Genomic DNA, 27,326 nt, shown 5'->3' on the forward strand with positions numbered 1-27,326 from the left:
AAAGGGGCAAAAATAAACAAAAACTTCTCCTTTTATGGCATCTAACCCATGAGTGTCCAATAAAGATTTGAAGGTAAGCTTTAGGGTTTTTTTTGCAAATACAGAGGAGGATCCTGACAGTTGGAGAGATATTTAAAGACACGTCTCTCGCCTGAACATTCAACAGATTCTCAGTTCATACGGTGAGTTTTATTTCTGGTCATTTTGAAAATGATGCAGGTCTCTGGTCTTTTTTCTTTAATGACAGAATTTATCTTGTTCAACTAAAGGCGATTTCATTTGTCTGAACTGTATTTCAGGAGCAAATCCCACTGAATCCTCTGAGCTGAACTTCTGAAGAAACTTCTCAAACATGATTGTGAGTTTCTGTGTGTAAGAATGTAAGTAAGATTTAGTCAGACATCAAACATCAGTTGTGTGTCTCTCTCAGGTGTTGCTGTGTTTGTCTGCGGTGTTTCCCATGTTGATGGGGACTGAAGTGGTCAACTCTAATTGCTTTCTTGCCACTGACTGCTCTGATGTTTATTCAAGTGATAAAACCAGCAGCGTGTATTGAGGAGATTGAGGAGAGCGTGTACACCGAGGACACGCTCGGTGTACACGCTGTGAGGAGAGCGTGTACACCGTCTCCTCAATAGATGGACCGGTGCAGATCTACTGTGACATGATCCCCAGCGGAGAAAATCACAGCAAAGGCAACTGGACGGTAAGAGTTTCAATCTGAGCAAGAGTGTTTTATCTCGAGGCCTTATTGTATTAGCGGCTTGAATGATACCATTTGCATATTTTATAGTAACATTGTAAACTATTATCCAAATTGTCACTCATTTGAAAATTGTTCTTTTATTTGTCTTTGTTTATTTTACTGAATTTAATAGTTCCATAACAGACTGTCACACTTTTGGTGATGCTAGGGTCAGAAATGAAAGCTTGTCAACTTAAAAAAAAATCAAAAGCTTTTTTAATGCTTTACTCCCTGAACATCTTAATTTAAAAAAGATGAATGATGTGAAATGATGTGTGAAAGCGATGAATGATTTATGAATGTTTCAGGTGATTCTCAGGCGAATGGACGGTGAGGTGAATTTCTTTAGGCCATGGGACAGTTATAAATGGGGTTTTGGTAATAAAGAAGGAGAATACTGGCTGGGTGAGTGTTTTTGTGACGTTTTTGGCAAAAAAATTAGTGAAAACGGTTACATCATGCAAAGTGACTTTGCCAACTACTGGCCTGGCAGCAGAGTAAAGCGTTTTTAGTCGTTTCTGCTGATCTGCGTGAATGAGAAATACATAAAGGAAAAAAATGTTTCAGTTTTTAGCACATTGTTGTCATGTGAATGTACCCTTTATCTGGACCATAGTATAAATGCAGATTTATTTGGGCATTAGTTAATCTACTAAACCGGTTTCATTTCATGTTTTCAATAGGTTTAGAGTTTATTCACCTGCTGACACGCAGGAATCGGTATAAACTGAGAGTAGATCTGGAGGACTTTGATGGGACGAAGGCTTACGCTGTGTACGAGTCCTTCTCTGTGGACGCCGAGTCTGATGGGTACAAACTGCATGTCAGCGGCTTTGTAGATGGAGGAGCAGGTAAAACAATCTACAAATGTTTAATTTTCCAGTTTTCTATTGTGTGACTAAAATGAGGAATCTACACAAACTAGATTATTTATTTATTTATTTATTTATTTTTAAGATGTCTAAATGAAAGTGTCTCTATAATGAAAGTTTCTCGTTTCTGCAGGTGACTCTTTGACTTACCACAATGGAATGAAGTTCTCCACCTTTGACAAAGACCAAGACCTTCAGGGCAGTGAAAACTGTGCTTTAAAATGGGGAGGAGGATTTTGGTTTAAGGACTGTTATAACACAAACCCCACTGGTCAGTATTTGTGGGGGAAAGATGCTAGCACTTTGTATATTGCAGCCAACTGGTACTACTGGAAGAAAAACTATAAATCTCTGAAGGCCATCACCTGGAAGATCACACGTGTGATGTAGACCAGGGGTTACAAATGCTTCACGACTGCAGCTTGTGCACATATATTCACAGCTATTATGCATTCATGTGGATCTTTCTTAACATATGGTGACCAGCATGTCCCATCAGCTTTCAGTGAGGGAAAATTGCACATAAATTAATAATAATAATTCAACATCCATTGTTCTTTAAAAAAAAAAAAAAAAAAAGAAATGTGTTGAAATTGGGTTCATGACTTTTCTACATGCTTTGCCTGCTTTGATTTTGAAGCAATAAAAGTTTATGATCAAAGCAATATGTTGTTTTTGTGTGTTTTAAGTATTAATCAACTAAATCGGCAATACTCATGTGGGCTTCATATATGAATTAGGAAAATAGTTTATTCAGGGTTTCTGCAGGTTTAATGAAGTCATTTAAAAACCTCTAGAAGACCAAGTAAATAAAACCAAACTGAAGGGAATGTCAATGTGTTCATAAACATAAATGTCTAATGGAGCGGGAAATGAGTTTTATTAACAACAGTTTTAAAATGCAACTTCAAACAGATCTCCATTACTTTTTAATACATTTTACAAAAGCTAGTATATGGAAATAACTTCTACTGCAAAAAGAGTGCTATTCTTCTTCAATATTTTTGTCTTGTTTTCCAGTAAAAATGTCTGAAGTTTAAATCAAGACGCATTGAAAAGCAAAATATCAAAAGATAAGTGTTGTTTTCAGAGAAACTGATCAAAATGAAGTGAGTTTATGATTGAAACAAGAACAAATATCTGCCAACGATCTCAGAAAAATCAACTTATTTCAAAGTCATAGTTCACTGATATATATTTGCTCTTCTTAAGTGTAAACTTACATTTTGTTCAGTTCGGCATCTTCATTTTGCATTTCAAGTAAATGTATGTTGATTTAATGATATTTGTATTGGAAAACAGGATAATTTTATTTATTTAATTTTTTGCAGTGCATGCAACATTTAATGTCATGCCTTTATGAATTTAATACTACACTTGATTTAAGACCCTTTTAAGGCTTTATTTTGTGGAAGGGTGAATCAAGACCCGCAGAAACCCTGTTTATTACTGTATCTAAAATGATAACGTATGAGAGTAAACTAGAAACAGATTATTCTAAAATGTAAAACCCTGTTGAAATATAAATAGGTGTATTATATATCTGGTTTATCTGGACTGTAACCAGGTATGGACTGATGACTGATGGAACTGAGACTTTTCCCAGTGGTCAGGCCGACTTTTGAGCAGCATGTCAAAGTCAAATTTAGATTTGTAAATGGAAAGATGCACAGTTTCTGGTTTCAAATTAATTTTGAGTGAATATTGGAGAAATTAAGCATTTTAAAATTAGTAATTTAGTCAGTTTTGGACTTCTCATTTGCCGTCATTAAATTGCACTGTATCAGCAGTATCTCTGCTGTCCACTGGTTATTTGCTAAAGTTTTCTAACAAAGACACAAGTCATCTGAGTGGGTTGCAAAATGAACCAACTTCTCCTTCTTTGACAGCTGATTCACTGAAAGATAATCAAGTTAGGCTTACCATCGCAATAAGTTAAAGCACAACGATGACTCTGATGATGAATCGACTTCTTCATATCAGATGTTTTGAAACTCTTTAAATGTTTCATCGCCCACCGCACTTTCTGTCCTCCGCTGACCGCAGGACGCAGGACGCAGACAACCAGATGAGCTGTGAATTCAGCACATGGATCGCAGAGAAGAAACCTTTGCTGTTCTGCGTATGTCCTTAATCCACACGACTTCAGTCCATCACGATGAAGTCCACGATGAAGGATTCACATTTCATAAATGCAGGGAAATAGGCTGATGGAGAAGATTTCAGAATTATAGACACGCATCCAAACTTTAATCAAGAATAGTATGTTTTGGATGTCACTAGCTTAATGAACCCCGTACATTGTTCGGTTCTGGCTGTAGAGCACATGCATCAGGGCAGATGGGTGACTGAGACGGCATAGTCACGGGGCAAAACATGCTGTTCCCTTCCAAACTCGTTTTCTCCACTCAGTGACGCACCCACTGAGAAGTGCCCTAGTTATTGGCGATTCTATTACACTGAACTTGTGCTAGCTGCCTCATGTCACAGAAGTCAGATAAATCCCAACACATAGAAACTCTTACACCTAGATATTATCACATAGAGACTGTGTCTGTACACCAATTTAGTAAAAACAAAAAACTCCCAAACCCATTTAAGGGCAAAGGGTAAGGGTTTATTTCTTGCAAGAAAGGTCAGACAGGTCATACAGAAACACAAGTAGCTGCAGAGTGTAAGACAAAGAACGAAAGCTTCCCCTCACTTTTATATCCTAACCTCCAAGGCCGAAGCCTCTGTCCTTTTACCATATTAGGAACATCTCTTAGCGGCTGGAACTTTCCACACATTGTTAGCACAGACATGTTTTTAACATACATCTTGCATGTCCCCATACCATATCTTGCTCTTTCTATTTCTAACATCTATGTTAACACTATGTTAAACATTACCACTTAAGCCAACATCATACCATGTTCCATAAGCATCATATTTCACAAGAATACAGGTAAAAATCATATGAAAAATTAAAATTTCTGTTGCTGTAATTTATAGCAATATCTTCAGTATTACTCAGAGGTCTAGTTTCAAATATAGTTCTTTTGAAGTGATGTTGCTTTATGTAACGTTATCTAGTGTAAGTGACGAGTGGAACTGTTCATGATTGCACATAACATGGATGATTGCTGTGGGAGCTTCCACATATGGAATACTACGGAATCTGTTGCTGAACAATGTGCGTCGAAATGTGACTTTGGTGCACAGTTTGGATGAGGCTCTACGTGATTGCTTTGTTTTATCGGAATCCAAAGTGAAGCATGTCAACGAAGATTGAGTACACACTCACTTTTGCACATGCACTTGAAATTGTTCTCAGCAGATCGTGACGCAACAACTGAGGAAAACAGCAGCAACAGTGCATAAGGTAAATGAAAAGACTGTTCTTCACAAGAATCAATTATACTATTGTTGTAAAGGCAAAACCACAATGCTCAGGAATGTTATTTTAAAAATTCTAAATGTCACAATTGTGGAAAGACTGGGCATATAAAGAAAGCATGCAGAGTTAAAGGGAAGTCATATCTCAACAATAAATCTGCTGAACAACAGAACTAGCACAAAGTTACAGCCTATCAGTATGCTGAAGAAGAAGAGCTGGAAATTATTGTGATAACAGTGATATATATAAAGAAATATATATAAATATATATATTATATAAAAATGGAGGCCATCCGTGTATTTTCCCTTATGTTTCAGTCAGTAGTTGTTGGTCATTGTCTTTACATCTGTTGTAAATCTCCTTTATTTTGTTTGTCGTCATGTTTGTGTTTATGTGTTCATGGAATAAATACTGTTTTCTAAAGTATCCTTGCCTCTCATCGCCCCTGCTACTCCCATGACAAATTTACAGTAGAGTGTAAATGTACAAAGATTTAAAGGGACAAAAAGGTCCGCCATTATCAGACAGAATCTGTTAAGTTGTTTGAGTGAACAATATTAAACAGTAAACTATAGTCCTAAACAGAACAAGTAAAGAACTAGATATGATATTTTGTTTGTGTAACATTTCCAAAATCTACTGACAGCTTTGTAAATCTTTGTTTTCAAATGTTTAGGTGAACATTAGGTGAAAAATAAGTGTTTTATATTAGAGCATTTACTTTTGTCAGTTTTGTATACTTCTCATTTGACATCATTAAATTGAATTATATTAGCAGTATCTCATGTTATTTGCTCAAGTTTTAAAGATACCACTGTCCTGAGCAGGTTGCAAAACACAGCAAAATAAAGCAACTTCACTAGAATGATGAACTTGAACCACAACAATGACTCTGACAATGAGTTTACTTTTTCATAACAGATGTTTTGAAATTCAAATGTTGAATTTTTGACACATTATCTCTCCAAGCAGCCTTTGGTGAACTTCTGTTGAATTAACTGTTGAGGTTAGATTTCAAAGAAACATATCATATTTTTAAATTTATTTAATTAATTTATTTCAAATGTTTAGGTAACTTGTACAGAATCAACATATACTGTATATAAGGCAAGGCAAGGCAAGGCAATTTTATTTGTATAGCACATTTCATACACAATGGTAATTCAAAGTGCTTTACATAAAAAAGAATAATAAAAATAGAACATAAGGAATAGGAATAACAGTAAAAACAGAGAATTTTGCTATCTGGATGGAAGAGCTAGGAAGTCTCAGGGAGTTTGTTGTTGTTGTTGTTGTTGTTGTTGTTGTCCATCAGAGTGGATCTAAATGGATCTATCCATCAGAGCAGATCTGAATGGATCTTCCTCACACGACAGGACTGCTACCTGTTAAGGCACTTCAAACTGATAAACAGTTTCAATCTCCCCTTTTGCCAAGACACCTCAAACTGCACCACACAGCCCTAATCCCCCTTCCGGAGATATCTTATCTATGCAACGCAGTTAAAATTTCCCCTTTGGAAATTTCCCCCTTTGGAAAGTGTCCTGACTGTAATCCAGAGATATCTTAACCATGCACTACAGCTTAAATTTCCCCATGGTTTGTCCCCTATCCAAATTTACCAAATTTTAACCTAATCACTTTCTTCCTAATTCTCCCAGCTCTTTCAACCAGACAGCAATATTTAAAATGCATTAAAAGTCAGAATAACAAGATGATACATAAAAGATATAAAATACATTAAAAATGAAATAAAAACAGGAAAAGGAATTAAAAGAATAAAAAGATAATACGTATAAAATAAAGTGCAAACAGTTCAGACATAGCACAGTGCTCAATCAGCAAATGCATAGATAAAAAGATGTGTTTTGAGTCTGGATTTGAATGTGGCTACTGTTGGAGCACACCTGATCTCTTCTGGAAGCTGGTTCCAGCTGCGGCTGGCGTAACAGCTAAAAGCAGACTCTCCTTGCTTTGAGTGAACCCTTGGTATTTCTAAGTGACTTGATCCTGATGATCTGAGTGATCTGTTAGGTTTATATTCTATGAGCATATCTGCAATGTATTGAGGTCCTAGACCATTGAGTGATTGATAGATTTTATGTTGGTCTCAGCATTGAAAGTATGTGGACTGAGGCTCCCTTTTTTTCCTCTGTCAAAGTTGTATACTATGTTTTAAACATATGGTTTTCTATGTACCAGAACCATTTCCATATAAGGCTCTACTAGGAGTGAATGTGAAACAGGGAATGGTCCCTGCTTAGGAGAAGGTCCTTGGGATGCTAAGGGACCTCATGGGTACCTGACCAATAGATGACCATATTTAGACTTGTTTTTCTATATGTATCACATTCCTATAACATGATCTATATGATGTATTCTCTTTCTCATTGGCTGAAACTATACTACACCCCTTGTACTCTTTCTATATATTCTCTCTTTTCTTATCAATAAAATGAGACTATATTCTCCCTCAGCGCTGAGTGATTGCTCATTCAATTGCCAAATAAGAGGTCTGGGATGAGGCACGAATTAGGAGCAAAAACCTAACAATTTGGGGGCTCGTCCGGGATTTCTCCAGACAGGTAAGAAATAAAATGCTTAAGTGCATCTTACTGTCTGTTGAGAAATTGATCCTTGTATTTTTGTGCCGCACTTTTTCATATTTGTTAAAAGTGGATATCCTCGTATTTAGATAAATGCGGGAAGAGTGAAAGAGGATTGATCACCCTTTCATTTTTTGGTGTTATCCTCACGGATTATATACGTGGGAAGGGAATAGATGAGTTTGAGTTGAAAATTTTTCTCTCTCTCTTAGTCCATTTCATGATGATATCCTCAGGTTCTTGTTGGCAGTTGAATGAATAATACTGAATTTAAAATTTTTCTTTTTGCCAAAAATACTAAAAAGTTAATATAAAGCTGCAGACTTTAATTTGTATTTTGTTTGGCCATTTTCTGAAATTGTAAGGCTTTTCTTTAAGCAAAGGAGAGATCTTTGTTGGCTGTTTTAAATGGGTGAAACGATTAGTCGACCGTTGATGGGGGAAACCCCGAGGGATTTCATGAATCGCAATAATAAAGCGTTTTTTACAGAACCCTATATCTCTAATCTCGCGGGATGGTCAGAAGGGAAAATACAATTAGATCCGTTTCCCCGCGATGGTTCTTTTAAAGATGAAGATATGCGTGGTGCAAAAGATATGATCTTTGGTTCTTGGGGTGACCCAGGATGGCCAATTGATTATATGAAAGATGCATATAAAGTTTGGATGAAGATGAAAACTTATTGGGATAAGGGTCCAGAGTTGAAAAAACAAGATAGCTCTCTCTCTCAGTCTCAGCTGAAACCTGATGCGTCTCTTCCTCCATATGAATGTGTTGTTTCTGCTGAAATTCCAAAGCCCTTGACCAATCGATTGTATCCGCAGTTGCCGTCCACAACTGAAGTTTTTCCGTTTGTACAGCTTCCAGATGGTTACAAAATTACTCCTCTGAGTGTTACGGAGGCAGTGGCTATTTGCAAAGATCTGCCTGATCCGGCTAAGTCACCACATCAATTTGTGGCAGTGCTGCAACGGTTAACTGCCTACAGTCAATTGACGGGACGAGATTATCGTTTTATTTTGACTAAAACACTGCCTGCGGAAATCACAGAGGAGGAAATGATTGAAGAAGTTTATTACTTAAACCCCATCTACGATACACCGCCTGTTCGTCGTGTTGTATCTCAGAAAGCTGGAGATTCGAAGCCCCTTGATTTGTCTAAACCTTCACGAGTGCTTCTAATTATTGATTCGGAGGAAGATGAGGACGAAGCAGGGGATTGGATTTGGGCCAGCTCAGGTAAACTTAAAGATTTTTTCAAGCAATTGACTGCTTTTTTGTTAAAAGTGTCTTCTGCTAAACAAGACATCTCGCATGCAGCCAATACCAAACAGAGAACTGGTGAAAGCCCTGTTGCATTCTTTAATAGATTTAAACATGCATGGGTTGAGGAATCTGCGATTCCTATTGAACAAAATTGTCCATTGTTCTTAAATACGTTCCTAAATAATATGAACAAAGACACTGCGCAGTTAATTCGTATAACAACTCCGAATATTACTACCATTTCTGTTGATGAATTAGGACGACGCTTGCGTGAGCTTTCCTCTGCTGGAGCTTTTGATGTCTCCAGGGGCAAAACTCCTGCAATGCTTCAAGTGAATGCTGCTGTGAATCCTCGTCCACAACAATTTGGAAATGTGAGACGCTGTTTTTATTGTGGCAAGCCAGGACATCTGGAACGTGACTGTAGGAAAAAGGCTTGGGATTTGAGGTAGAGGTCAGAAAAGCAGAAGAAGAAGGGCTCTGGTGGTGGCTTGAAGCAAAAGCCCCCACTTGCGCTCCCTTCTGCAAAGACTGACAGACAAAATCCAGTGTATCCAATTTCCTGGCAACAATGACTGAGTTCGACTGAGCCCTCTTCTGATAATTTTTCATTGATTTCTTTGAGTTATCCGAATGTGTCAACTGTTTTGCCATTTATTGAATTAAATGTTGACCATAAACCCTATGTTTTTCTCATAGATACGGGGGCGTCGATGTCATCGTTATCCTCTCTTGTCTATGAGGGCTCGATTACAGGAAAACATGTAAACTCTGTGGGAATCAATGGTGTACCTGTGAGATGTGAAATGACACCAACATTTCCAGTTACTTCTAATGATATCCCATCACTGTTTAAAATGCATGCTTTTGCGATAATACCGAGTTCACCATTTTCTCTTCTGGGACGCGATCTCTTACATAAATTAGGTATTCAACTTAATTTTAATGCTGACTCTCTACAACTTATTTTTCCTGCAGCCTTTTCTCTCACTGTTGATACAGGAAATGCTCTCCTTGAGGATGATTTTGCAACTGAGCTCAAACAGGAAATTGAGGACGTCAACCCCAAGTTGTGGGCAGCCCATAAGGATGACGCAGGATTCATTGATGTCCAGCCCTATGTTGCTAAACTAATAACAGACAAGCCTGTGTATCAGAAACAGTACCCCCTCTCAAAAGAAAAGGTGGAGGGTATTCTTCCTGTTATTGATAAATTACTGGCTCAAGGCATCCTGGTGCACACTCATTCACCTTATAATACACCAATTAATCCAATTAAGAAAGCAAATGGTTCTTGGCGTTTAACTCAAGATTTGAGAAAAGTTAATGAGTTGGTAACACCATTGTCTCCTATTGTACCTGATGTGCAAACTATAATTAATTCTATTCCTTCTGAACATTCATTTTTTACAGTTCTGGATATTTCCAGTGCCTTCTTCAGCATTCCTGTTGATCGCCAAACACAGCCATTGTTTGCTTTTACCTTGGAAAATTCACAATTAATGTGGACAAGACTCCCACAAGGGTTCAGGGATTCTCCGGCTGTTTTCTCTGCTGTAGTGCACGCAACGCTGAAAAATGCCAAACTTCCTCCAAACACCTGTCTGCTTCAATATGCAGATGACATCCTCATCACAGGAGCAACTGAGGACATGTGTGCTGCTGCCTCTAAAATTGTCTGCAATATTTTGGCAGAGGCTGGTTTCAAAGCATCAAGAGAGAAACTACAGTGGGTACAGAGGAGGGTCGAGTACCTTGGACATGAACTGTCACAGGGCAAAGTGCAATTGTCTGCTGACAGAGTGAAAGCTATTGCTACTTTCAAGCACCCATCGACACGGAAGCAGATGCAAAGCTTCCTGGGACTGGTTAATTATTGCCGAATATGGGTGCCCAACTGTTCCATGTATGATAAAATCCTACGAACTGCTACTCTGGGGGACACAGAGGACATTACATGGACAGCTGAGATGGATCAAGCATTCAGACATTTGAAATCCTCCCTCATGAAACCTCCTGCACTCGGCCTCCCAAATTGTTCTCAAGACTTTCACTTATACGTGCATGAAAGTGGGGGTACAGCCGCCGCAATCCTGGCCCAGGAACATGGGGGTACTTTTCGTCCCATAGCTTATTTGTCTAAAACTCTTGATTCAGTAGCCAGGGGACTTCCTGCTTGTTTGCGTGCAGTGGCTGCCACGGCGATCATGGTGCAAGATGCTGAAAAAATTGTGTTATCACATAAATTGATAGTGCATACCTCTCATCAGGTAGGAGTCATTATGAGTAATATTTCTACTCAACATATGACTGCTCAACGCCGCTCTGGCTATGAGGCTATATTATTAGCTACTGCTAATTTGATTTTGAAGCCAACTTCTGTTATTCATGGCCCTACTGTACATTTGCACAGGTTGCTGACGCAAGGTGAATTTGAGAGTGATGACCACGAGTGCCTGGACAGAATCCAGATTTCGACTGCCTGCAGGCCAGATGTTTCTACATCTGTCCTGGAGGAGGGGAAGAATTGGTATATTGATGGATCCTGTTTCAAGCCAAATGATAATGTATACTTGTGTGGGTATGCTATTGTTGAATTACCTGATCGTGTAATTGAGGCATACTCTTTGCCATATAAGTCAGCGCAAGTTGCAGAATTAATTGCTTTAACGAGAGCTTGTCAATTGGCAAAAGATCAGTGTGTTAATATATACACTGACTCTAAATATGCGTATAGCATAGTACATGATTTTGCTAAATTGTGGGAAGAAAGAAATTTTAAAACCTCAGATGGAAAGCCAATTGCTCACCATAGTATTGTAGCGGAGCTCATTAATGCAGCACAACAACCATCAAAACTCGCTGTTATTAAAGTAGCAGGACATACGTCAGGAGAAACAGATGAAGCCAAAGGAAATAGATTTGTAGATGAAGTAGCGAAATGGGCTGCTAAAGAAGTAATATTAAGTCCACATGTAAGCGAAAGGGGCACAGATGTGCCTATGATGAATTCATTATTGACTAATGATTTGGACATTAAAATATTACAAGCTAACCCTACGCAAGCTGATTTGACTTACTGGTCAGACAATGAAGTAAAACCAGATCAAGTTGGAATCTTGAGAGACAAACAGGGTAGACTTGCATTACCTGCATCTGCGATTGTTATGCTATGTAGACATTATCATGGTGTATCACATGTGTCAAAAAAGAAAGTGATACAAATGTTGAATCGATCTTATTGCATCGCAAATATTCAAAGAAATACTCTGTTGATATTGGATGCTTGTCTGGTGTGTGCTCAAACTAACAAGCACAAGGCAACTAAACATGACGCTTTACCACATCCTGAGCTACCATTCCAACACTTGCAAATTGATTTTACGCATATGCCTCCTTGCGGAAATAATAAATATTTGCTTGTGATTGTTGACAGATTTTCTAAATGGCCTGAAGCTTTTCCGTGTGGAAAAGAAAATGCACAGACGGTAGTTAAAGTTCTGGCTAAGGACATTATACCGCGTTTTGGTATACCAATGGTTATCGATAGTGATAATGGAACACCATTCACTTCCAAAGTCACGCAGTTGTTAGCCAAAGAGCTTAATATTACCTGGAGATTACATATACCATTTCATGCTCCATCTAGTGGACAAGTTGAGAACATGAATAGGGTTATCAAAGATCGTCTTAATAAAGCGTGTCTTGATACAGGCAGAAATTGGGTTGATCTGCTGCCTGCCGTATTGACAGAAATTAGAATGTCACCATCAGCAACAACAAAGATGTCTCCGTTTGAAATCCTTATGGGTAGACCTTTCCCGACCCCATGGGTCAGAGGTCGCGCTGGCAATTTTTCCACAGGTGACACGGAGGTGATCATCACGGATTATGTGGATTCCCTAATTAAAACTTTGAATAGCATCAATGGTGATGTGTCTCTCTCTCTCCCTCTTCCTGCAGAAAAACCCACTCATCCTTTCGTTCCAGGACAACAGGTGCTGATAAAGTGTCTGAAGCCCACAAAACTGGGTGAGCCGAAATATCTGGGGCCCGCCACGGTGATTGCTGTGACGAGAACAGGAGTGCTGACTGACTTCCAGCCGCAGTGGATCCATGCCAGTCGACTGAAAGCAGCTCCATCCCAGGGGAACGTTCTGGTCAATGAGGAGAAGGAAGCCAGTGAGCCAAGGAAAGATCCGAAGGAAGGTGAACCAAGACGTTCAACGAGGAGAAGAAGAAAGAGATTGCTAGAGATCTAAAACCAGCAATAATTAGCATTGAAGCTCTCTAGCCATGATTGCTAAATTGACATTTTACCTGGTTGTGCACTTGTGCCAGGTCAAAATTGCTACAGATATGCTCCTGCTTCACGGGGAACTAGAGCTGTAAAAGATTGGTTTTGGCTGTGTGGACATAAAGTCTACACTACTCTTCCAGAAGATTGGAGTGGAAGATGTGCTCTAGTAACTTTGGAAGAATATTCCATGGTTATTAGACCACACAAACCTCACGTTATGACAAAACAAAAACAGAAAAAGAAACGCTCCCTCTCTAGTCGCGGTTCAACTAGTAGTTTGAGTAGAGATAATCCAGTACCAAAGCAACATCGACTCTGGACTGGTACTGAAAGATTTTTTGAAGCAGTGTTTCCAGGAATAGGTGTCTCTAGTCTTCAAATTGAAGTTGAGGTTACAAGATATGAGCTAATTTCATTTATCAATAATACAAGAGACACATTGGCTGGTGTTCAACAGGAACTCCGAGGGCTCCGTTTAACTGCCCTGCAAAACAGGCTAGTTTTAGATCAATTAACCGCGGCAGGAGGAGGAGTTTGTGTTATTGTTGGTACCTCTTGTTGTACTTATATCCCTGAAAATGATGCAGATGGTCATTTAATTTCAGAGGGTTTAAAAAATATGACTAGAATTGCTCAAGAATTACAAGAACGAGAAGTTACTGATAATCAAAGTGGGTTCTTAGCATGGCTCACAGGATGGCAACAAATGCTTGTATCTGCTTTGATTCCTATAGGTGTGATCCTATTAATTATGGCATTTATTATCTGTTGTATTATTCCATTTATTAGAGCTTTGATTAATCGTGCCATGAACAACTTTGTATCCTCTCAATATGCTTTGATGAATAGACCTGTTAAATGTTAATAATTTTGAAGGAAAATGAAGGAAATGTTTGCTGAAGAATGTTATGATTTTGAAAGTAAAGAAAGTGATTATATTTGGATATGAGAAAAGTAATGCTGAGACTTGGGTGTGGCAATTTTATTGCCAAAAGGGGCAATTGATAGATTTTATGTTGGTCTCAGCATTGAAAGTATGTGGACTGAGGCTCCCTTTTTTTCCTCTGTCAAAGTTGTATACTATGTTTTAAACATATGGTTTTCTATGTACCAGAACCATTTCCATATAAGGCTCTACTAGGAGTGAATGTGAAACAGGGAATGGTCCCTGCTTAGGAGAAGGTCCTTGGGATGCTAAGAGACCTCATGGGTACCTGACCAATAGATGACCATATTTAGACTTGTTTTTCTATATGTATCACATTCCTATAACATGATCTATATGATGTATTCTCTTTCTCATTGGCTGAAACTATACTACACCCCTTGTACTCTTTTTATATATTCTCTCTTTTCTTATCAATAAAATGAGACTATATTCTCCCTCAGCGCTGAGTGATTGCTCATTCAATTGCCAAATAAGAGGTCTGGGATGAGGCACGAATTAGGAGCAAAAACCTAACAGTGATTTATAAACAAGTAACAGTACTTTAAAATCAATTCTAAATGCAACTGGAAGCCATTGCAAGGACCTGAGGACTGGTGTGATGTGTTCATTTTTTCGGGTTCTGCTCAGAATCCTGGCAGCAGCGTTCTGTACGAGCTGCAGTTGTCTTATGGTCTTTTTGGGAAGACCAGTGAGGAGACCATTACAATAATCCACCCGGCTGGTGATGAAAGCATGAACAAGTTTCTCTAAGTCTTGACTGGAGACAAAGCATCTAATTCTTGCAATATTTTTGAGATGATAATATGCTGATTTAGTTATTGTCTTTACATGGCTACTGAAACTCAGGTCTGACTCCAAAATCAGACCAAGATTCCTGACTTGATTTTTAGTTGTTTGACCCCTAGAGTGAAGGTACATGTTCACTTTGAGAGCTTCATCTTTGTTTCCAAACGCAATGATTTCAGTTTTGTCTTTGTTTAACTGAAGGAAGTTTAGACACATCCAATTTTTAATTTCATCAATGCATTGGCACCGGGAGTCAATGGGGCAGTAGTCATTAGGTGATAGGGCTAGGTAAATCTGGGTGTCATCTGCATAGCTGTGATATGCAATTTGGTTCTTTCTCATTATTTGGCTCAGTGGCAGCATATATAGGTTGAACAGGAGGGGTGCAAGAATTGAACCTTGAGGGACTCCGCATGTCATGGATGTCCACTCAGACTTATGGTCACCGATACACACATAATAACCTCTCCCTTCTAAGTATGACCTGAACCATTTAAGGACCATTCCAGAAAGCCCAACCCAGTTTTCCAGCCTGTCAAGAAGAATGTTGTGATCGACAGTGTCAAACGCAGCACTGAGATCGAGTAGAACCAGCACTGATAATTTACCTGAATCTGTGTTAAGGCGAATATCATTTATTATCTTTATGAGTGCTGTCTCTGTGCTGTGATGCGGTCGGAAACCAGATTGAAAGTTGTCAAAGTATCCATTCAAGCTTAAGAACTTGTTCAGCTGATTGAAAACAACTTTTTCAATGATCTTGCCTATGAAAGGAAGATTTGAGATTGGCCTGTAGTTGCTCAATATGGTGTTATCCAGATTGCTCTTTTTCAGGAGGGGCTTGACAACTGCAGTTTTCAGGGGTTTTGGAAAAAGTCCCAGAGAGAAGTGAGTCATTTACCACTTCTAGGAGATCTGCTTCTAAACAGTTAAACACACTTTTGAAAAAAAGATGTGGGAAGTGTGTCAAGGGCGCAGGTTGATGTTTTAAGGTTCTGTACTGTTTCTTCCAAAATTTTACCATCAATTGCTTCGAAAACAGACATAATAGCTACTTTCTGAAGTTGTGATCTGATCTGTTTTACCCCAGTGCAGCTCAAGGATGTGCTGATCGCCTTTCTGATATTATTAATTTTCTCAGAGAAGAAGGAAGCAAACTCACAGCATTTGCTGTCTGAGAGCATTTCACTGGGAATCTGACTTGGGGGGTGTGACGAGCAGGGCGGGCGAGAGCCGTGAGGGAACGGCGCGAGGCCGGTGACGCGAGTGATAATGAGCGTCACCTGCGAGGCGTGCCGGCCTCGAGTCTCTCACGGAGGAGCTCCGGAGGCATAAAAGGAGGAGCGACATCAGTGAAGGACGAGAGAGGACCAGGCCTGGACTTTATTTTACGTTTTATTATGTTTGTGTGGCCGGCAGACGTCCGCGAGGGTCTGCCGGCATTACTTTCGTTTTGTTCTTTGTTTATTTTATATTAAAGTTTTGTTGAACGTTCGCCGGTTCCCGCCTCCTTCTTCCCACATCTATGAACCGTGTTACATTGGTGCCGAAACCCGGGAGGAAGGAGGGACATGCTGTCGAAGAGCCCTCGCTGCTGAGGGGGATCGCGGTGCTGCGGAGTTCGGGCAGCACGGGAGTGTGTGTAGACCGCGAGAGGCTGCCCGAGGCGGTGGTGCTGGAGCCTTGTGAAAGGTGGGACGGAGACCCGGATGCCGTGCTCCTGGGACGAGGTGGGGTGGCTGCCGTCCTGGACCTGGAGGGAGCGGAGGAGTCGCCGCCGTCTGCCGTGGGCCGGAGCCTGCTGCCGTCCGCCATGAAGGGGAGGAGCAGGGGACGGGGGACTCGCTGCCGGCTGCCCTCAGTCGGAGGAGCCATCGCCGGCCGCCAGGAGGCGGTCGAGGATCGGGCCGTCCACCGAGCGTCCAGTGCCACCGCCTCGGGCAGCCTCTCGCGGTCTACACACACTCCCGCGCTGCCCGAACTCCGCAGCACCGCGATCCCCCTCAGCAGCGAGGGCTCTTCGACAGCATGTCCCTCCTTCCTCCCGGGTTTCGGCACCAATGTAACACGGTTCATAGATGTGGGAAGAAGGAGGCGGGAACCGGCGAACGTTCAACAAAACTTTAATATAAAATAAACAAAGAACAAAACGAAAGTAATGCCGGCAGACCCTCGCGGACGTCTGCCGGCCACACAAACATAATAAAACGTAAAATAAAGTCCAGGCCTGGTCCTCTCTCGTCCTTCACTGATGTCGCTCCTCCTTTTATGCCTCCGGAGCTCCTCCGTGAGAGACTCGAGGCCGGCACGCCTCGCAGGTGACGCTCATTATCACTCGCGTCACCGGCCTCGCGCCGTTCCCTCACGGCTCTCGCCCGCCCTGCTCGTCACAGGGGGTTTGTTAGTCTCTCTACAGTAGCAAAAAGAGTGCGGGTGTTGTTTAAGTTTTTGTTTATAATATTTGAGAAGAAGGTCTGTCTAGCTTTGCCTAATTCCACATTGAAAGCATGAAGAATATCTTTATAGATGTTATAATGGATTTCAAGTTTTGTCTTTCGCCACATGCGCTCAGCTTTTCTGCATTGTCTTTTCATATTTTGCACTGCTGTTGAGTTTCACCATGGTGCTTTTTGTCTGCCACTCTTCTTCCTGACTTTCACAAGAGCAATGTTATCAATAACATTCTGTACTTTTGAGTTAAAAGAATCAAGGAGAAAATCAACAGAGTCTGCAGATATGCTTGGTGTTAAAGATATAGCCTTCATAAACAGTGCACTAGTATTCTCATTTAAGCATCACTTTTTGACCGAGATAGATCTAGCTTCAACAGTCGGAGAGATCAATAAATCAAAGAAAATACAGAAATGATCAGATAGTGCTACATCCTTAATGACAATGGATGAAATGTTTAGACCCTTACTAATAATTAAATCTAGAGTGTGTCCACGATTGTGTGTGGGTCCATGTACATGCTGAGTCAGATCAAAAGTATTCAAAACAGTTATGATTTCTTTTGCCATATTGAATTCTGCATTTTCTATGTGGATGTTAAAGTCCCCAGTAATAGCAAAACAGTCAAACTCAGAGGAAATTGCTGATAACAGTTCTGTAAAGTCCTCCACAAAGGCTGGAGAGTATTTTGGAGGCCTGTAGATAACTATAAGTGGAATGCGAGGAGCACCTTTTAACACAATACCCAAGTATTCGAAAGACAAGTAATCACCAAATGAGACTTGCTTGCATTGATAGACATCTTTAAATAGAGCAGCAACACCTCCACCTCTCCTAACAGCTCTGCAGACACTCATAAAAGTAAAGTTAGGAGGGGCTGTTTCATTCAGGATTGTTGCACTGCAGCTATCTTCAAGCCATGTTTCATTTAGAAGAATAAAATCTAGGTTGTTTGTGGTTATTAAGTCATTGACTAGAAGTGATTTATTTTTAAGTGAGCGGATGTTTAAAAGTGCTAACTTAACAGTCTTACTTTCTGTCTCTACAGTAATCTTAGTTTGACGTGTAATAGGTAGCAAATTAAATGGGTTTGCCAGACGGTTTGAAAAGGCCTTAGGCTTTCTATAACGTAATAAAACAGAAATAGAGAAAGCTACAGGCACACTTGGTTCCCACTTGTTCTGTAAACATTTGATAAAGTCACTGTTATCATAGCGGGGACCCGACACACATCACTGAGAGCTGTTATTGGTTGTTTTTGGTTCACCTAGAACAGACGGAGGAGGTTGAGGGCCCTGGCGTTGAGGCAGGGGCCGAAGAGCTCTCGCAGGAGGAGGGGGTGGCCGAGCTGGGCCCACAGGCTTTGGTGGTTTCGGGGCTTGACGCTTTTTTGTTGATATCTGGGGGCTCGCAGCAAAAGAGTGGGAGAATTTGGTTCCAGCATACACCAGTTCCTCCATTTTCTCTGAGAAGCACAGAAGAGGGGATGCTGGAGAAAGGGATAACGTGTCCGGTGAGAGGGGCTGTTGCTCTGGTGTTACCGGAGGCTGTAATATGTTGTCCTGGCTTCCCTGGCTGTTTTCCCGAAAGTCGTCCTTGGGTGCTGAATCTTGGAGCAGTTCTAACACGTCACTGTCTCTCGGTGAGCTCTGTGGGCAGGGCTCAGTCAGGATTGTGTGCGTGAGCAGTGGTTGTTGTGGCTGCGTGGTATTATCATTGACCTTGTGGGATGTGTCAACCGCATGTCCATTCAGGTGCTGAAATGAAGTCCTGTGGTCAGTTGTACTCTGTCCAGGTGTGTTTGTGCCATTCAGATTGAGTGGATTTGCACACACTGCTGAAGGATGATGGAGGCAGAAGTAGATATTGTCCTTTAGCACTCTTGAGCCCAGTTTGTTTGGGTGCAGGCCATCATGAGTGAACAGTTGTCTCTGACTCCAGAACAGATTGAAGTTGTCGATGAAATTCAGTCCTTTTAAGTTGCAGGTTTTTTGCAGCCATGTGTTAAGACCAAGCAACCGTGTAAATCTATTTGTTCCTCTTGCTGGGAGTGGTCCACTGATGAACGACTGAACTTTTAGTCTTTTAAGCATTTCAAAAAGTTCATTGAAATCCCTCTTAAGGAGTTCTGACTGCTCCTTCCGAATATCATTCTTCCCCACATGAATGATTAGTCGATTTGCAGTCTTATATTTCATCAGAATGCTCTTAAGTTCACTGTTTACATCAGAAACTGTTGCTTGTGGAAGGCAGCATGTAGTTGTATCCCTGCTGCTAATGTTTCTGATAATAGAGTCACCCACTATCAGAGTCCTGGGCTCGGCTGCTCTCTGAGCTGAGTGCCGCTGACTATTCAACCTTGAGCGGCAGTTAGCATCGGTGTTAGCTGCTGGCTGATTTGATCTGTGTCCGATTATGTTTGGGGATTCCTCACCCACATTCATCATGTCTGGAGATTCCTCACCCACATTCATTAACACTTCAAATCTGTTCTCCAGATGTATTGGCGGTGGTAGGGAGCTATTGTTTGGGGTAGAGGATGCTACTGCATTAATATGTGATACTCGTGACAATCTGATGTCTCGAGTGCCTTTGGGTCTCGCTCCCTGTGTGTGCCATCGATTAATATGTTGATCAATTTCAGCACTCAGTACGGTCTGTTTAGGAGCATTGGATTCATGGGACTCACCGACTGTGTGCTGAGGACGTCCATGATGAAGCTCTGTTGTGTGTTCCTTCTGGTTTGGTAGTCCCGCAAGTAACTTTGTTTCAAGAACTGCAATCCTTTGTAGAAGTCTGTGGCAGTTTGTGCAGCAGGTAGATTCTTCAACCAGAGGAGGCATATTATTTCTAATCCTTTTGGATGTAGGCAGCTGTGTTTTCCCTTCTCCGGAATGTAAGCTGATGGCTGCCGTCAGTGGGAGGCTGGTTGGATAAAAATTCCCCTTTTTTGTAGCAATTCTTCCAGTTAAAACGATTGTTGGTGCCAAGATTTGTCGTTTGAGCACTGTGCCTATTTGCTGTAGTTAAAATTAGGAGATAAAATATAAAAGCAATAGAGCAAAGCGCGGAGCTGTAAGCAAGAGCGTCCGAACAGTAGCGAAGCAGGAAGTAGTATATTAAGTATATTATTTATACACTGTCCATATTTATTGTTTTCTAATAGTCTTCCTGACTGTTTTCAACATGTGCAGCAACTACAAGAGCTCTGCTCTGCTGTCAGACAGTTGGAGGAGGCCAATCATGAGCTGCAACAGGAGTTGAATATACTTTGAGAGGCTTTTATCAGACCGGAGCAAACACAATCAGTACCATATCGGCTGCCTACATGGGCCCAAGGTAGTACCCACATAGGTAATCTATGGTTTCTGAATGGGGAAATACATATGCGCCCTCTTGGCCAAACCATATGGGTTAGACATGGGAAAAGTTTTATAAAGATACCACTGACTTGAGCAGGTTGCAAAACACAGCAAAAAAGCAACTTCGCTAGAATGATGAACTTGAAGCACAACAATTACTCTGACAATGAGTTTACTTAACAGATGTTTTGAAATTTAAATGTTGAATTTTTCAACCTATTATCTCTCCAAGCAGCCTTGGGTGAACTTCTGTTGATTTAACTATTGAGGTTAGATTTCAAAGAAACACATATTATATTTTTAAATTGATTTTATTTATTTCAAAATGGATTTCAAAGTACAAAATCAACATATACGGTATACACCAATTAGGAATAACATTATGACCACCTTCCTAATATTGTGTTGGGTAGGTGGTACGTGTCAAAGTAACATCCAAATGGATGGCAGGACCCAAGGTTTCCCAGCAGAACATTGTCCAAAGCATCACACTGGCTCTGCCAGCTTGCCTTCTTCCCATAGTGCATCCTGGTGCCATGTGTTCCCCAGCTAAGAGATGCACACACACCCGGCCATCCACGTGATGTAAAAGAAAACGTGATTCATCAGACCAGACCACCTTCTTCCACTGCTCGGTGGTCCAGTTCTGATGCCCCCGTGTCCACTGTTGGCTCTTTCGGCGGTGGACAGGGGTCAGCATGGGCACCCTGACTGGTCTGCAGCTATGCAGCTCCATACGGAACAAACTGATGCTCTGTGTATTCTGACACCTTTCTATCAGAACCAGCATTAACTTATGGAGCAGTTTGAGCTACAGGAGCTCGTCTGTTGGATCGGACCACACGGGCCAGCCTTTAGTGAGCCTCGGCCGCCCATGACCCTGTCTCCGGTTCACCACTGTTCCTTCCTTGGAGCACTTTTGATAGATACTGACCACTGCGGACTGGGAACACCCCAAAGAGCTGCAGTTTTGGAGATGCTCTGACCCAGTCTCTAGCATCACAATTTGGTCCTCGTCAAACTCACTCATATACTTTTTTTTGTTTGTTTTTTTGCAAATACAGAGGAGGATCCTGTAAGTCAGAGAAATATTTAAAGACACACCGTCCACCTGAACATCCCACCTAATCCTCTGAGCTGAACCTCTGAAGGAACTTTGCAAACATGATTGTGAGATTTTGTGTGTAAGAATGTAAGTGTTTAAGTCAGATGTCAAACAGCAGATCTTGAGTTGTGTGTCTCTCTCAGGTGTTGCTGTGTTTGTCTGCGGTGTTTCCCGTGTTGATGGGGACTGAAGTGGTCAACTCTAATTGCTTTCTTGCCACTGACTGCTCTGATGTTTTTTCAAGTGATAAAACCAGCAGTGGTGTGTACACCGTCTCCTCAATAGATGGACCGGTGCAGATCTACTGTGAAAATGCCAGAGGTCACTGGACAGTAAGTGTTTCAATTTGAGCAAGAGTGTTTTATCTTGAGACCTTATTTTATTAGCAGATGAACCCCAGCGTGAATCATACCATTTGCATTTTATAGTAACATATTCCTGTGGCTCAGTGGTTAGAGCGTGGCACTAGCAATGCCAAAGGTCATGGGTTTGATCCCAGGGATTGCACATACTCAGATACAAATGTATAGTATAATGCAATGTAAGTCACTATTGTAAACTATTATTCTAATTGTCACTTAGTGCTTTTATTTGTCTTTGTTTATTTTACTTTTATTATTATTATTATTACTTACAGTATTTCGCAATTGCTAAAACACTAAACCCCATTCTCTGAACCCAATGCTCAGTGGCCTAAACCCTTTTGTCGAATCAGTCACTTTGTAGGCAAAACCTTAAACAAGTTCAGGTAGTTAAGACACTGTTTGCAAATATCATTCACTCTTTTTGCAAAACTCTAAACACATTCTTACTCACTAAAACACATTTTGCACTGTGTTGCAAAATGGTAAATACATGTGGCAAAAGTTAAACACAACTACAACACAGTTGTCATCCTTTAAACACAATGACTCAAAATTATTCACACTTATTTCTAATGATGTGATCAAATCAACTGTATAAAATATAGGTCAGTTCAGAGTGCACAGGTGACACAGGTGCTGAATGATGATACCAACAATAGATGGAAACAATCTGAAAAGTAGAGGAGGAAGAGTATGTGTAAGAGGATGATGAGGAGAAAGAGCAAGGGGTGTGGAGACAAGGCTGTCAAGGCTGGATCCACCACAGGTTTTTCCCTTTGCCTGGCAAGAGACGACATTGCCTGTGATGTGGAAAATGTCCTCAACAATATTCAATAATATTCAACAATATTATCGATCTGACAGTACTGACATTATAGGATGAGAACTGAACTAAGCTAGCTTAGATGATGACATCACTGTTTTCTGCAGAACTGCTTTATAGAGGAAAATAATTACAGTCATTTACATAATAATTGATGGTCTTTACAATGTAAGTGAATCAACACTGAACTGACTTCAGCTGAACAATGACACTATTTTCTTTTAGAGCTGTACAGCCAAAATGAACCCTCTTTGCATTACTGATCATCATGTACCTGTTATCACTGTAAAGCTGCTTTGACTATACTAGACTAGACTAGTATCTGTGTAGTATAAATTGCAATTGAAATAAAGGTGACTTGACTTGATTTAGGCCGGACCCAACATGAAGACGTGATGCTGAAGCAGAATGAATCTCTCACTGACTCTGAACTTTGTTTTGTGTGTGTGTGTGTGTGTGTGTGTGTGTGTGTGTGTGTGTGTGTGTACTGTATCATGCTTTTCATTTAGAGTTTTCTTTGACCTTTTAGTCATTTGCATTTAGACTGCTGTATGTTTGCAGTATGTAAGTACTGTATATACAGACATTCAATACTATATAATATTGAATATAATACTGTACTTGCAGTACATACAGTATACTTTAAATTCACATTACTTGTGATTTCTATACATTTTATGTAATGGCAAAATGTGTTTACTGTGTTACAATATACTTTTTTTTCTGTAACCTCATGTTCTGGATGTTGTGTTTTCCATTTTTTAATGTAGTGTCTAATGAATGATCTGTATGTGTTTATATTTTCCTTAATGTGTGTATGATCTGAAAGCTTTGTTTGATTTTGCCATAAGAGTCAGAAGTTTTGTGAAATTAGTTTGAAGATTGGATTTGTGTTTAATGTTTTGAGAAAATGAGTGATGGTTTCAAGAAATGTGTTTTAGCAATTGTGAAATACTGTAATTTACAGTTTTTTCCAACTGCTAACATACATTTTCAAAACTTTGTCTCTTTTTTTTCAAAACTTTACAAACAAATCCAAGAATTACACACAAAATGCAAAATGCCTCACATCTTGCAAAATAAAGAACTGCATTCAAAATATCACAAACTGGACTCAAAAGCAAACATTTGTCTTACTTTGCAAACACATTTGCCATAATATTCTATTTTTGGATATATCATATACACACAGTTATTCAAAACCTAAAGCTCTTCTTTCATAAGCTGTACATTTCTGTACAAGATTGAAAGTAATTGGCAGAGAGATGTTGAAAAATATTACTATTTTTAAATACTAATTTATAGGCCTATTCTAAAGCCATTGGTGTTAAGTAAAGCAATAAGTGTTTGCGCATGTGAGGAGTTAGTGTGAGGCACTGATGAATTAGTGTGGCATTTTGATTGGTTGTGTTTGAAAAAGGAAATCAAGATACTTCCTGTTAGATTTTTGTGTGTTACATAGAGAATTGTGTGTGTTTTGCAAAAAGTGTTTTATGAAATTGAAAAATGAGTCAAAGGCAGAGAATTAGTGTGTGGTTTTGCAGATTTGGTGTGTGGTTCTGCTGTTTGAGTGTCAGGCTTCAAAAATCGTGTGACATGAAAAGATTTTGTGTGTAAGCAGTTGGAAAAAACTGTAATAGTTCCATAACAGACTGTCAGGCGTTTGGTGACGCTAGTGGATCAGGAATCACACAACAGAATTTAAACCTTTAAACCTTAATTTATAAAAGATGAATGATGTGAAATGATGTGTGAAAGCGATGAATGATTTATGAATGTTTCAGGTGATTCTCAGGCGAATGGACGGCGAGGTGAATTTCTATAGGCCATGGGACAGTTATAAACGGGGTTTTTGGTCATAAAGAAGGTGAACACTGGCTGGGTGAGTGTTTTTGTGATGTTTTGGGCAAAAAAAGCAAACAGTGAAATATAAACAATCAGATACATGGAAAGGGGCCGTTTACTCGACAAATGGAAAACTTTTGATGCGTTTTGGTCCTTTTTTTTTTTTTTTTTACACGATTTTGGGAGTCTGAAGACGCAAACGTTTGAGAACGATTTCAAAGTGCAAGTTTTGGAAAATGACAGCGTTATTGTCTCGGTGTAAAATTAAAAAAAAAAAATGTCATGCAAAGTCACATCGCCAACTACTGGCCTTGCAGCATAATAAAGTGCTTTAATCATTTCTGCAGATCTATGTAAACAAAAAAACGCAAAAGAAAACAATATTGTCATGTAAACGTACTCTTAATCTGGACTGTAGTATAAATGCAGATTTTAATGGGCATTTTAGCAGGTTTAGAGTTTATTCACCTGCTGACATGCAGGAATCGGTATAAACTGAGAGTAGATCTGGAGGACTTTGATGGGACGAAGGCTTACGCTGTGTACGGGTCCTTCTCTGTGGATTCTGAGTCTAATGGGTACAAACTGCATGTCAGCGGCTTTGTAGATGGAGGAGAGGGTAAAACAATCTACAAATGTTTATTCTACACAAACTGGATTATTGTAATGGAGGAATAGAATGTTTTAATCCATGTTTAAACTAATGCTTTTTAAGTCATTTTATATTATTTGTCTAAATGAAAGTGTCTCTATAATGAAAGTTTCTCCTTTCTGCAGGTGACTCTTTGAGTTACCAAAATGGAATGAAGTTCACCACCTTTGATAAAGACCAAGACCTTTGGAAAAATAACTGTGCTTTACAACACAATATGGGAGGGTTTTGGTTTAAAGATTGTGATCACACAAGCCCCACTGGTCTGTATTTGTGGGGGAAAGAGGATGACAGTGTGCATTTTGGGCCACACTGGCACCACTGGAAGAAAAACTGGAAATCTCTGAAGGCCATCACCATGAAGATCACACGTGTGATGTAGACCAGGGGTTACAAATGCTTCACGGCTGCAGCTTGTGCACATATATCCACAACTATTACGCATTCATGTGGATCTTTCTTAAAATATGGTGACCAGCATGTCCCATCAGCTTTCAGAGAGGAAAAATTGCACATAAAATAATAATAATTTGACATCTGTTGTCCTTTTAAATAAAAATGTTGAAATTGGGTTCATGACTTCAAGCTTTTCTACATGCTTTGTCTGCTTTGATTTTGAAGCAATAAAAGTTTATTCTCAAAGCAAAATGTTGTTTTTTTGTGTTTTAAGCAATTTATTTTTAAAAATTAGGTTTTTAATTGCAGGCAATTTTTAAAAAATGATTTGAGTAAAATTAACACATTTAAGTTGGAATGTGGTAAAATTAAGTTAGACTGATGTAAATAATGGGATTGAACAAATACTAATAATAGTGTGATTGACCTAGTGAAATTAAGATCTAGCGTTAGCGTCAGTTCTGGCAGGTCATGTCAGTCAAGCTTGCATCAGCTGACTCCCAGGTGACTTATGTCTACCTATAGGAATATGACGCCTATTACGGCATCTATATATAAGCTCCTCAGTATTATCAGCAGCTATTGCATTTCTCAGGAGCAAATTACCCTCCTCCATCCCCAGCTCCTCCTCTCTTCAGTCAGGATTGGCCTCATTATTTCCCCTGAATCAGACTAATTCTCGAAATATGTGTACATTAAATCATGACATTTAATGACATCTGCATGTTGGTCCTGTTCTGTTTACCCTAGGGGGTTTATTGCTGCTCTCCCTGCTCTTATCCATGCTAGGCTGCATGGATGCGCAGGGAGTTCTTGCCCAGAACAGAACCATACCGCCAATACAAACTATGCATTATCTATCATATTTGACGATAGTGGTCCTGACAGAATTGATGATAAGTAGTAATAAATTAAGTTGAGAAAACGTCTCGATTACGACGGTAACCTTAGTTCCATGAAGAGGGAATGAGATGTTGCGTGGAGAATGACGCTGTGGGAACGCTCTGCATGATTGCGTCGTGAAGCACCTATGAAATCAGTGAAATGGCATGACGGAAGGTGGGTGACGTCATGACCAGGAAACTATAAAGCAAACCCAGACCAAACAACGTCAGCTTCTGATAAGCTGAAGCAAGTCGTTCACAGGCTTGCCGGAAGTATGGCAGGGTGACGCAACGTCTCGTTCCCTCTTCAGGGAACTAAGGTTGCAGTCGTAACCGAGACGTTCCCTTTCAAGGGAACTCACGTTGCGTTGAGAATGACGCTGTGGGAATGTTTATACCCACGCAGCCATACTGACCAGTGCCTGTCTTGTGTGAAATCAGGCAAGCACAACTAAGACAAAGCAACTGGGACCCAGGGGTGAAGCCCAAATCTAGGTTGTAAAACCTGATGAATGTGTGTGGAAAGGACCAGCCCGCC

General features: G+C 40.1%; 1 protein-coding gene across 3 annotated transcripts; it reads left to right on the forward strand.

The window, feature by feature from the left end:
- On the forward strand, window positions 1-26,041 carry LOC125267429 (microfibril-associated glycoprotein 4-like). 3 transcript variants are annotated; one of them, XM_048189074.1, is made up of 6 exons: window positions 1-182; window positions 300-358; window positions 431-706; window positions 1,054-1,150; window positions 1,429-1,596; window positions 25,634-26,041. In XM_048189074.1, exons 3-6 carry the CDS (start codon window positions 665-667, stop codon window positions 25,888-25,890), a joined length of 564 nt encoding a protein of 187 aa, XP_048045031.1. In that variant the 5' UTR covers window positions 1-182; window positions 300-358; window positions 431-664; the 3' UTR covers window positions 25,891-26,041. The 3 variants fall into 3 exon arrangements, with proteins under 3 accessions (XP_048045031.1, XP_048045021.1, XP_048045013.1); XM_048189064.1 differs by lacking the exon at window positions 25,634-26,041 and adding an exon at window positions 1,751-2,191 and having other exon boundaries at window positions 6-182; window positions 300-380; window positions 532-706; XM_048189056.1 differs by lacking the exon at window positions 25,634-26,041 and adding an exon at window positions 1,751-2,191 and having other exon boundaries at window positions 6-182.
- The last annotated feature ends 1,285 nt before the right edge of the window (window positions 26,042-27,326 follow it).

Source organism: Megalobrama amblycephala, linkage group LG1 (assembly GCF_018812025.1).
Source record: "Megalobrama amblycephala isolate DHTTF-2021 linkage group LG1, ASM1881202v1, whole genome shotgun sequence".
Lineage (NCBI taxonomy): Eukaryota > Metazoa > Chordata > Actinopteri > Cypriniformes > Xenocyprididae > Megalobrama > Megalobrama amblycephala.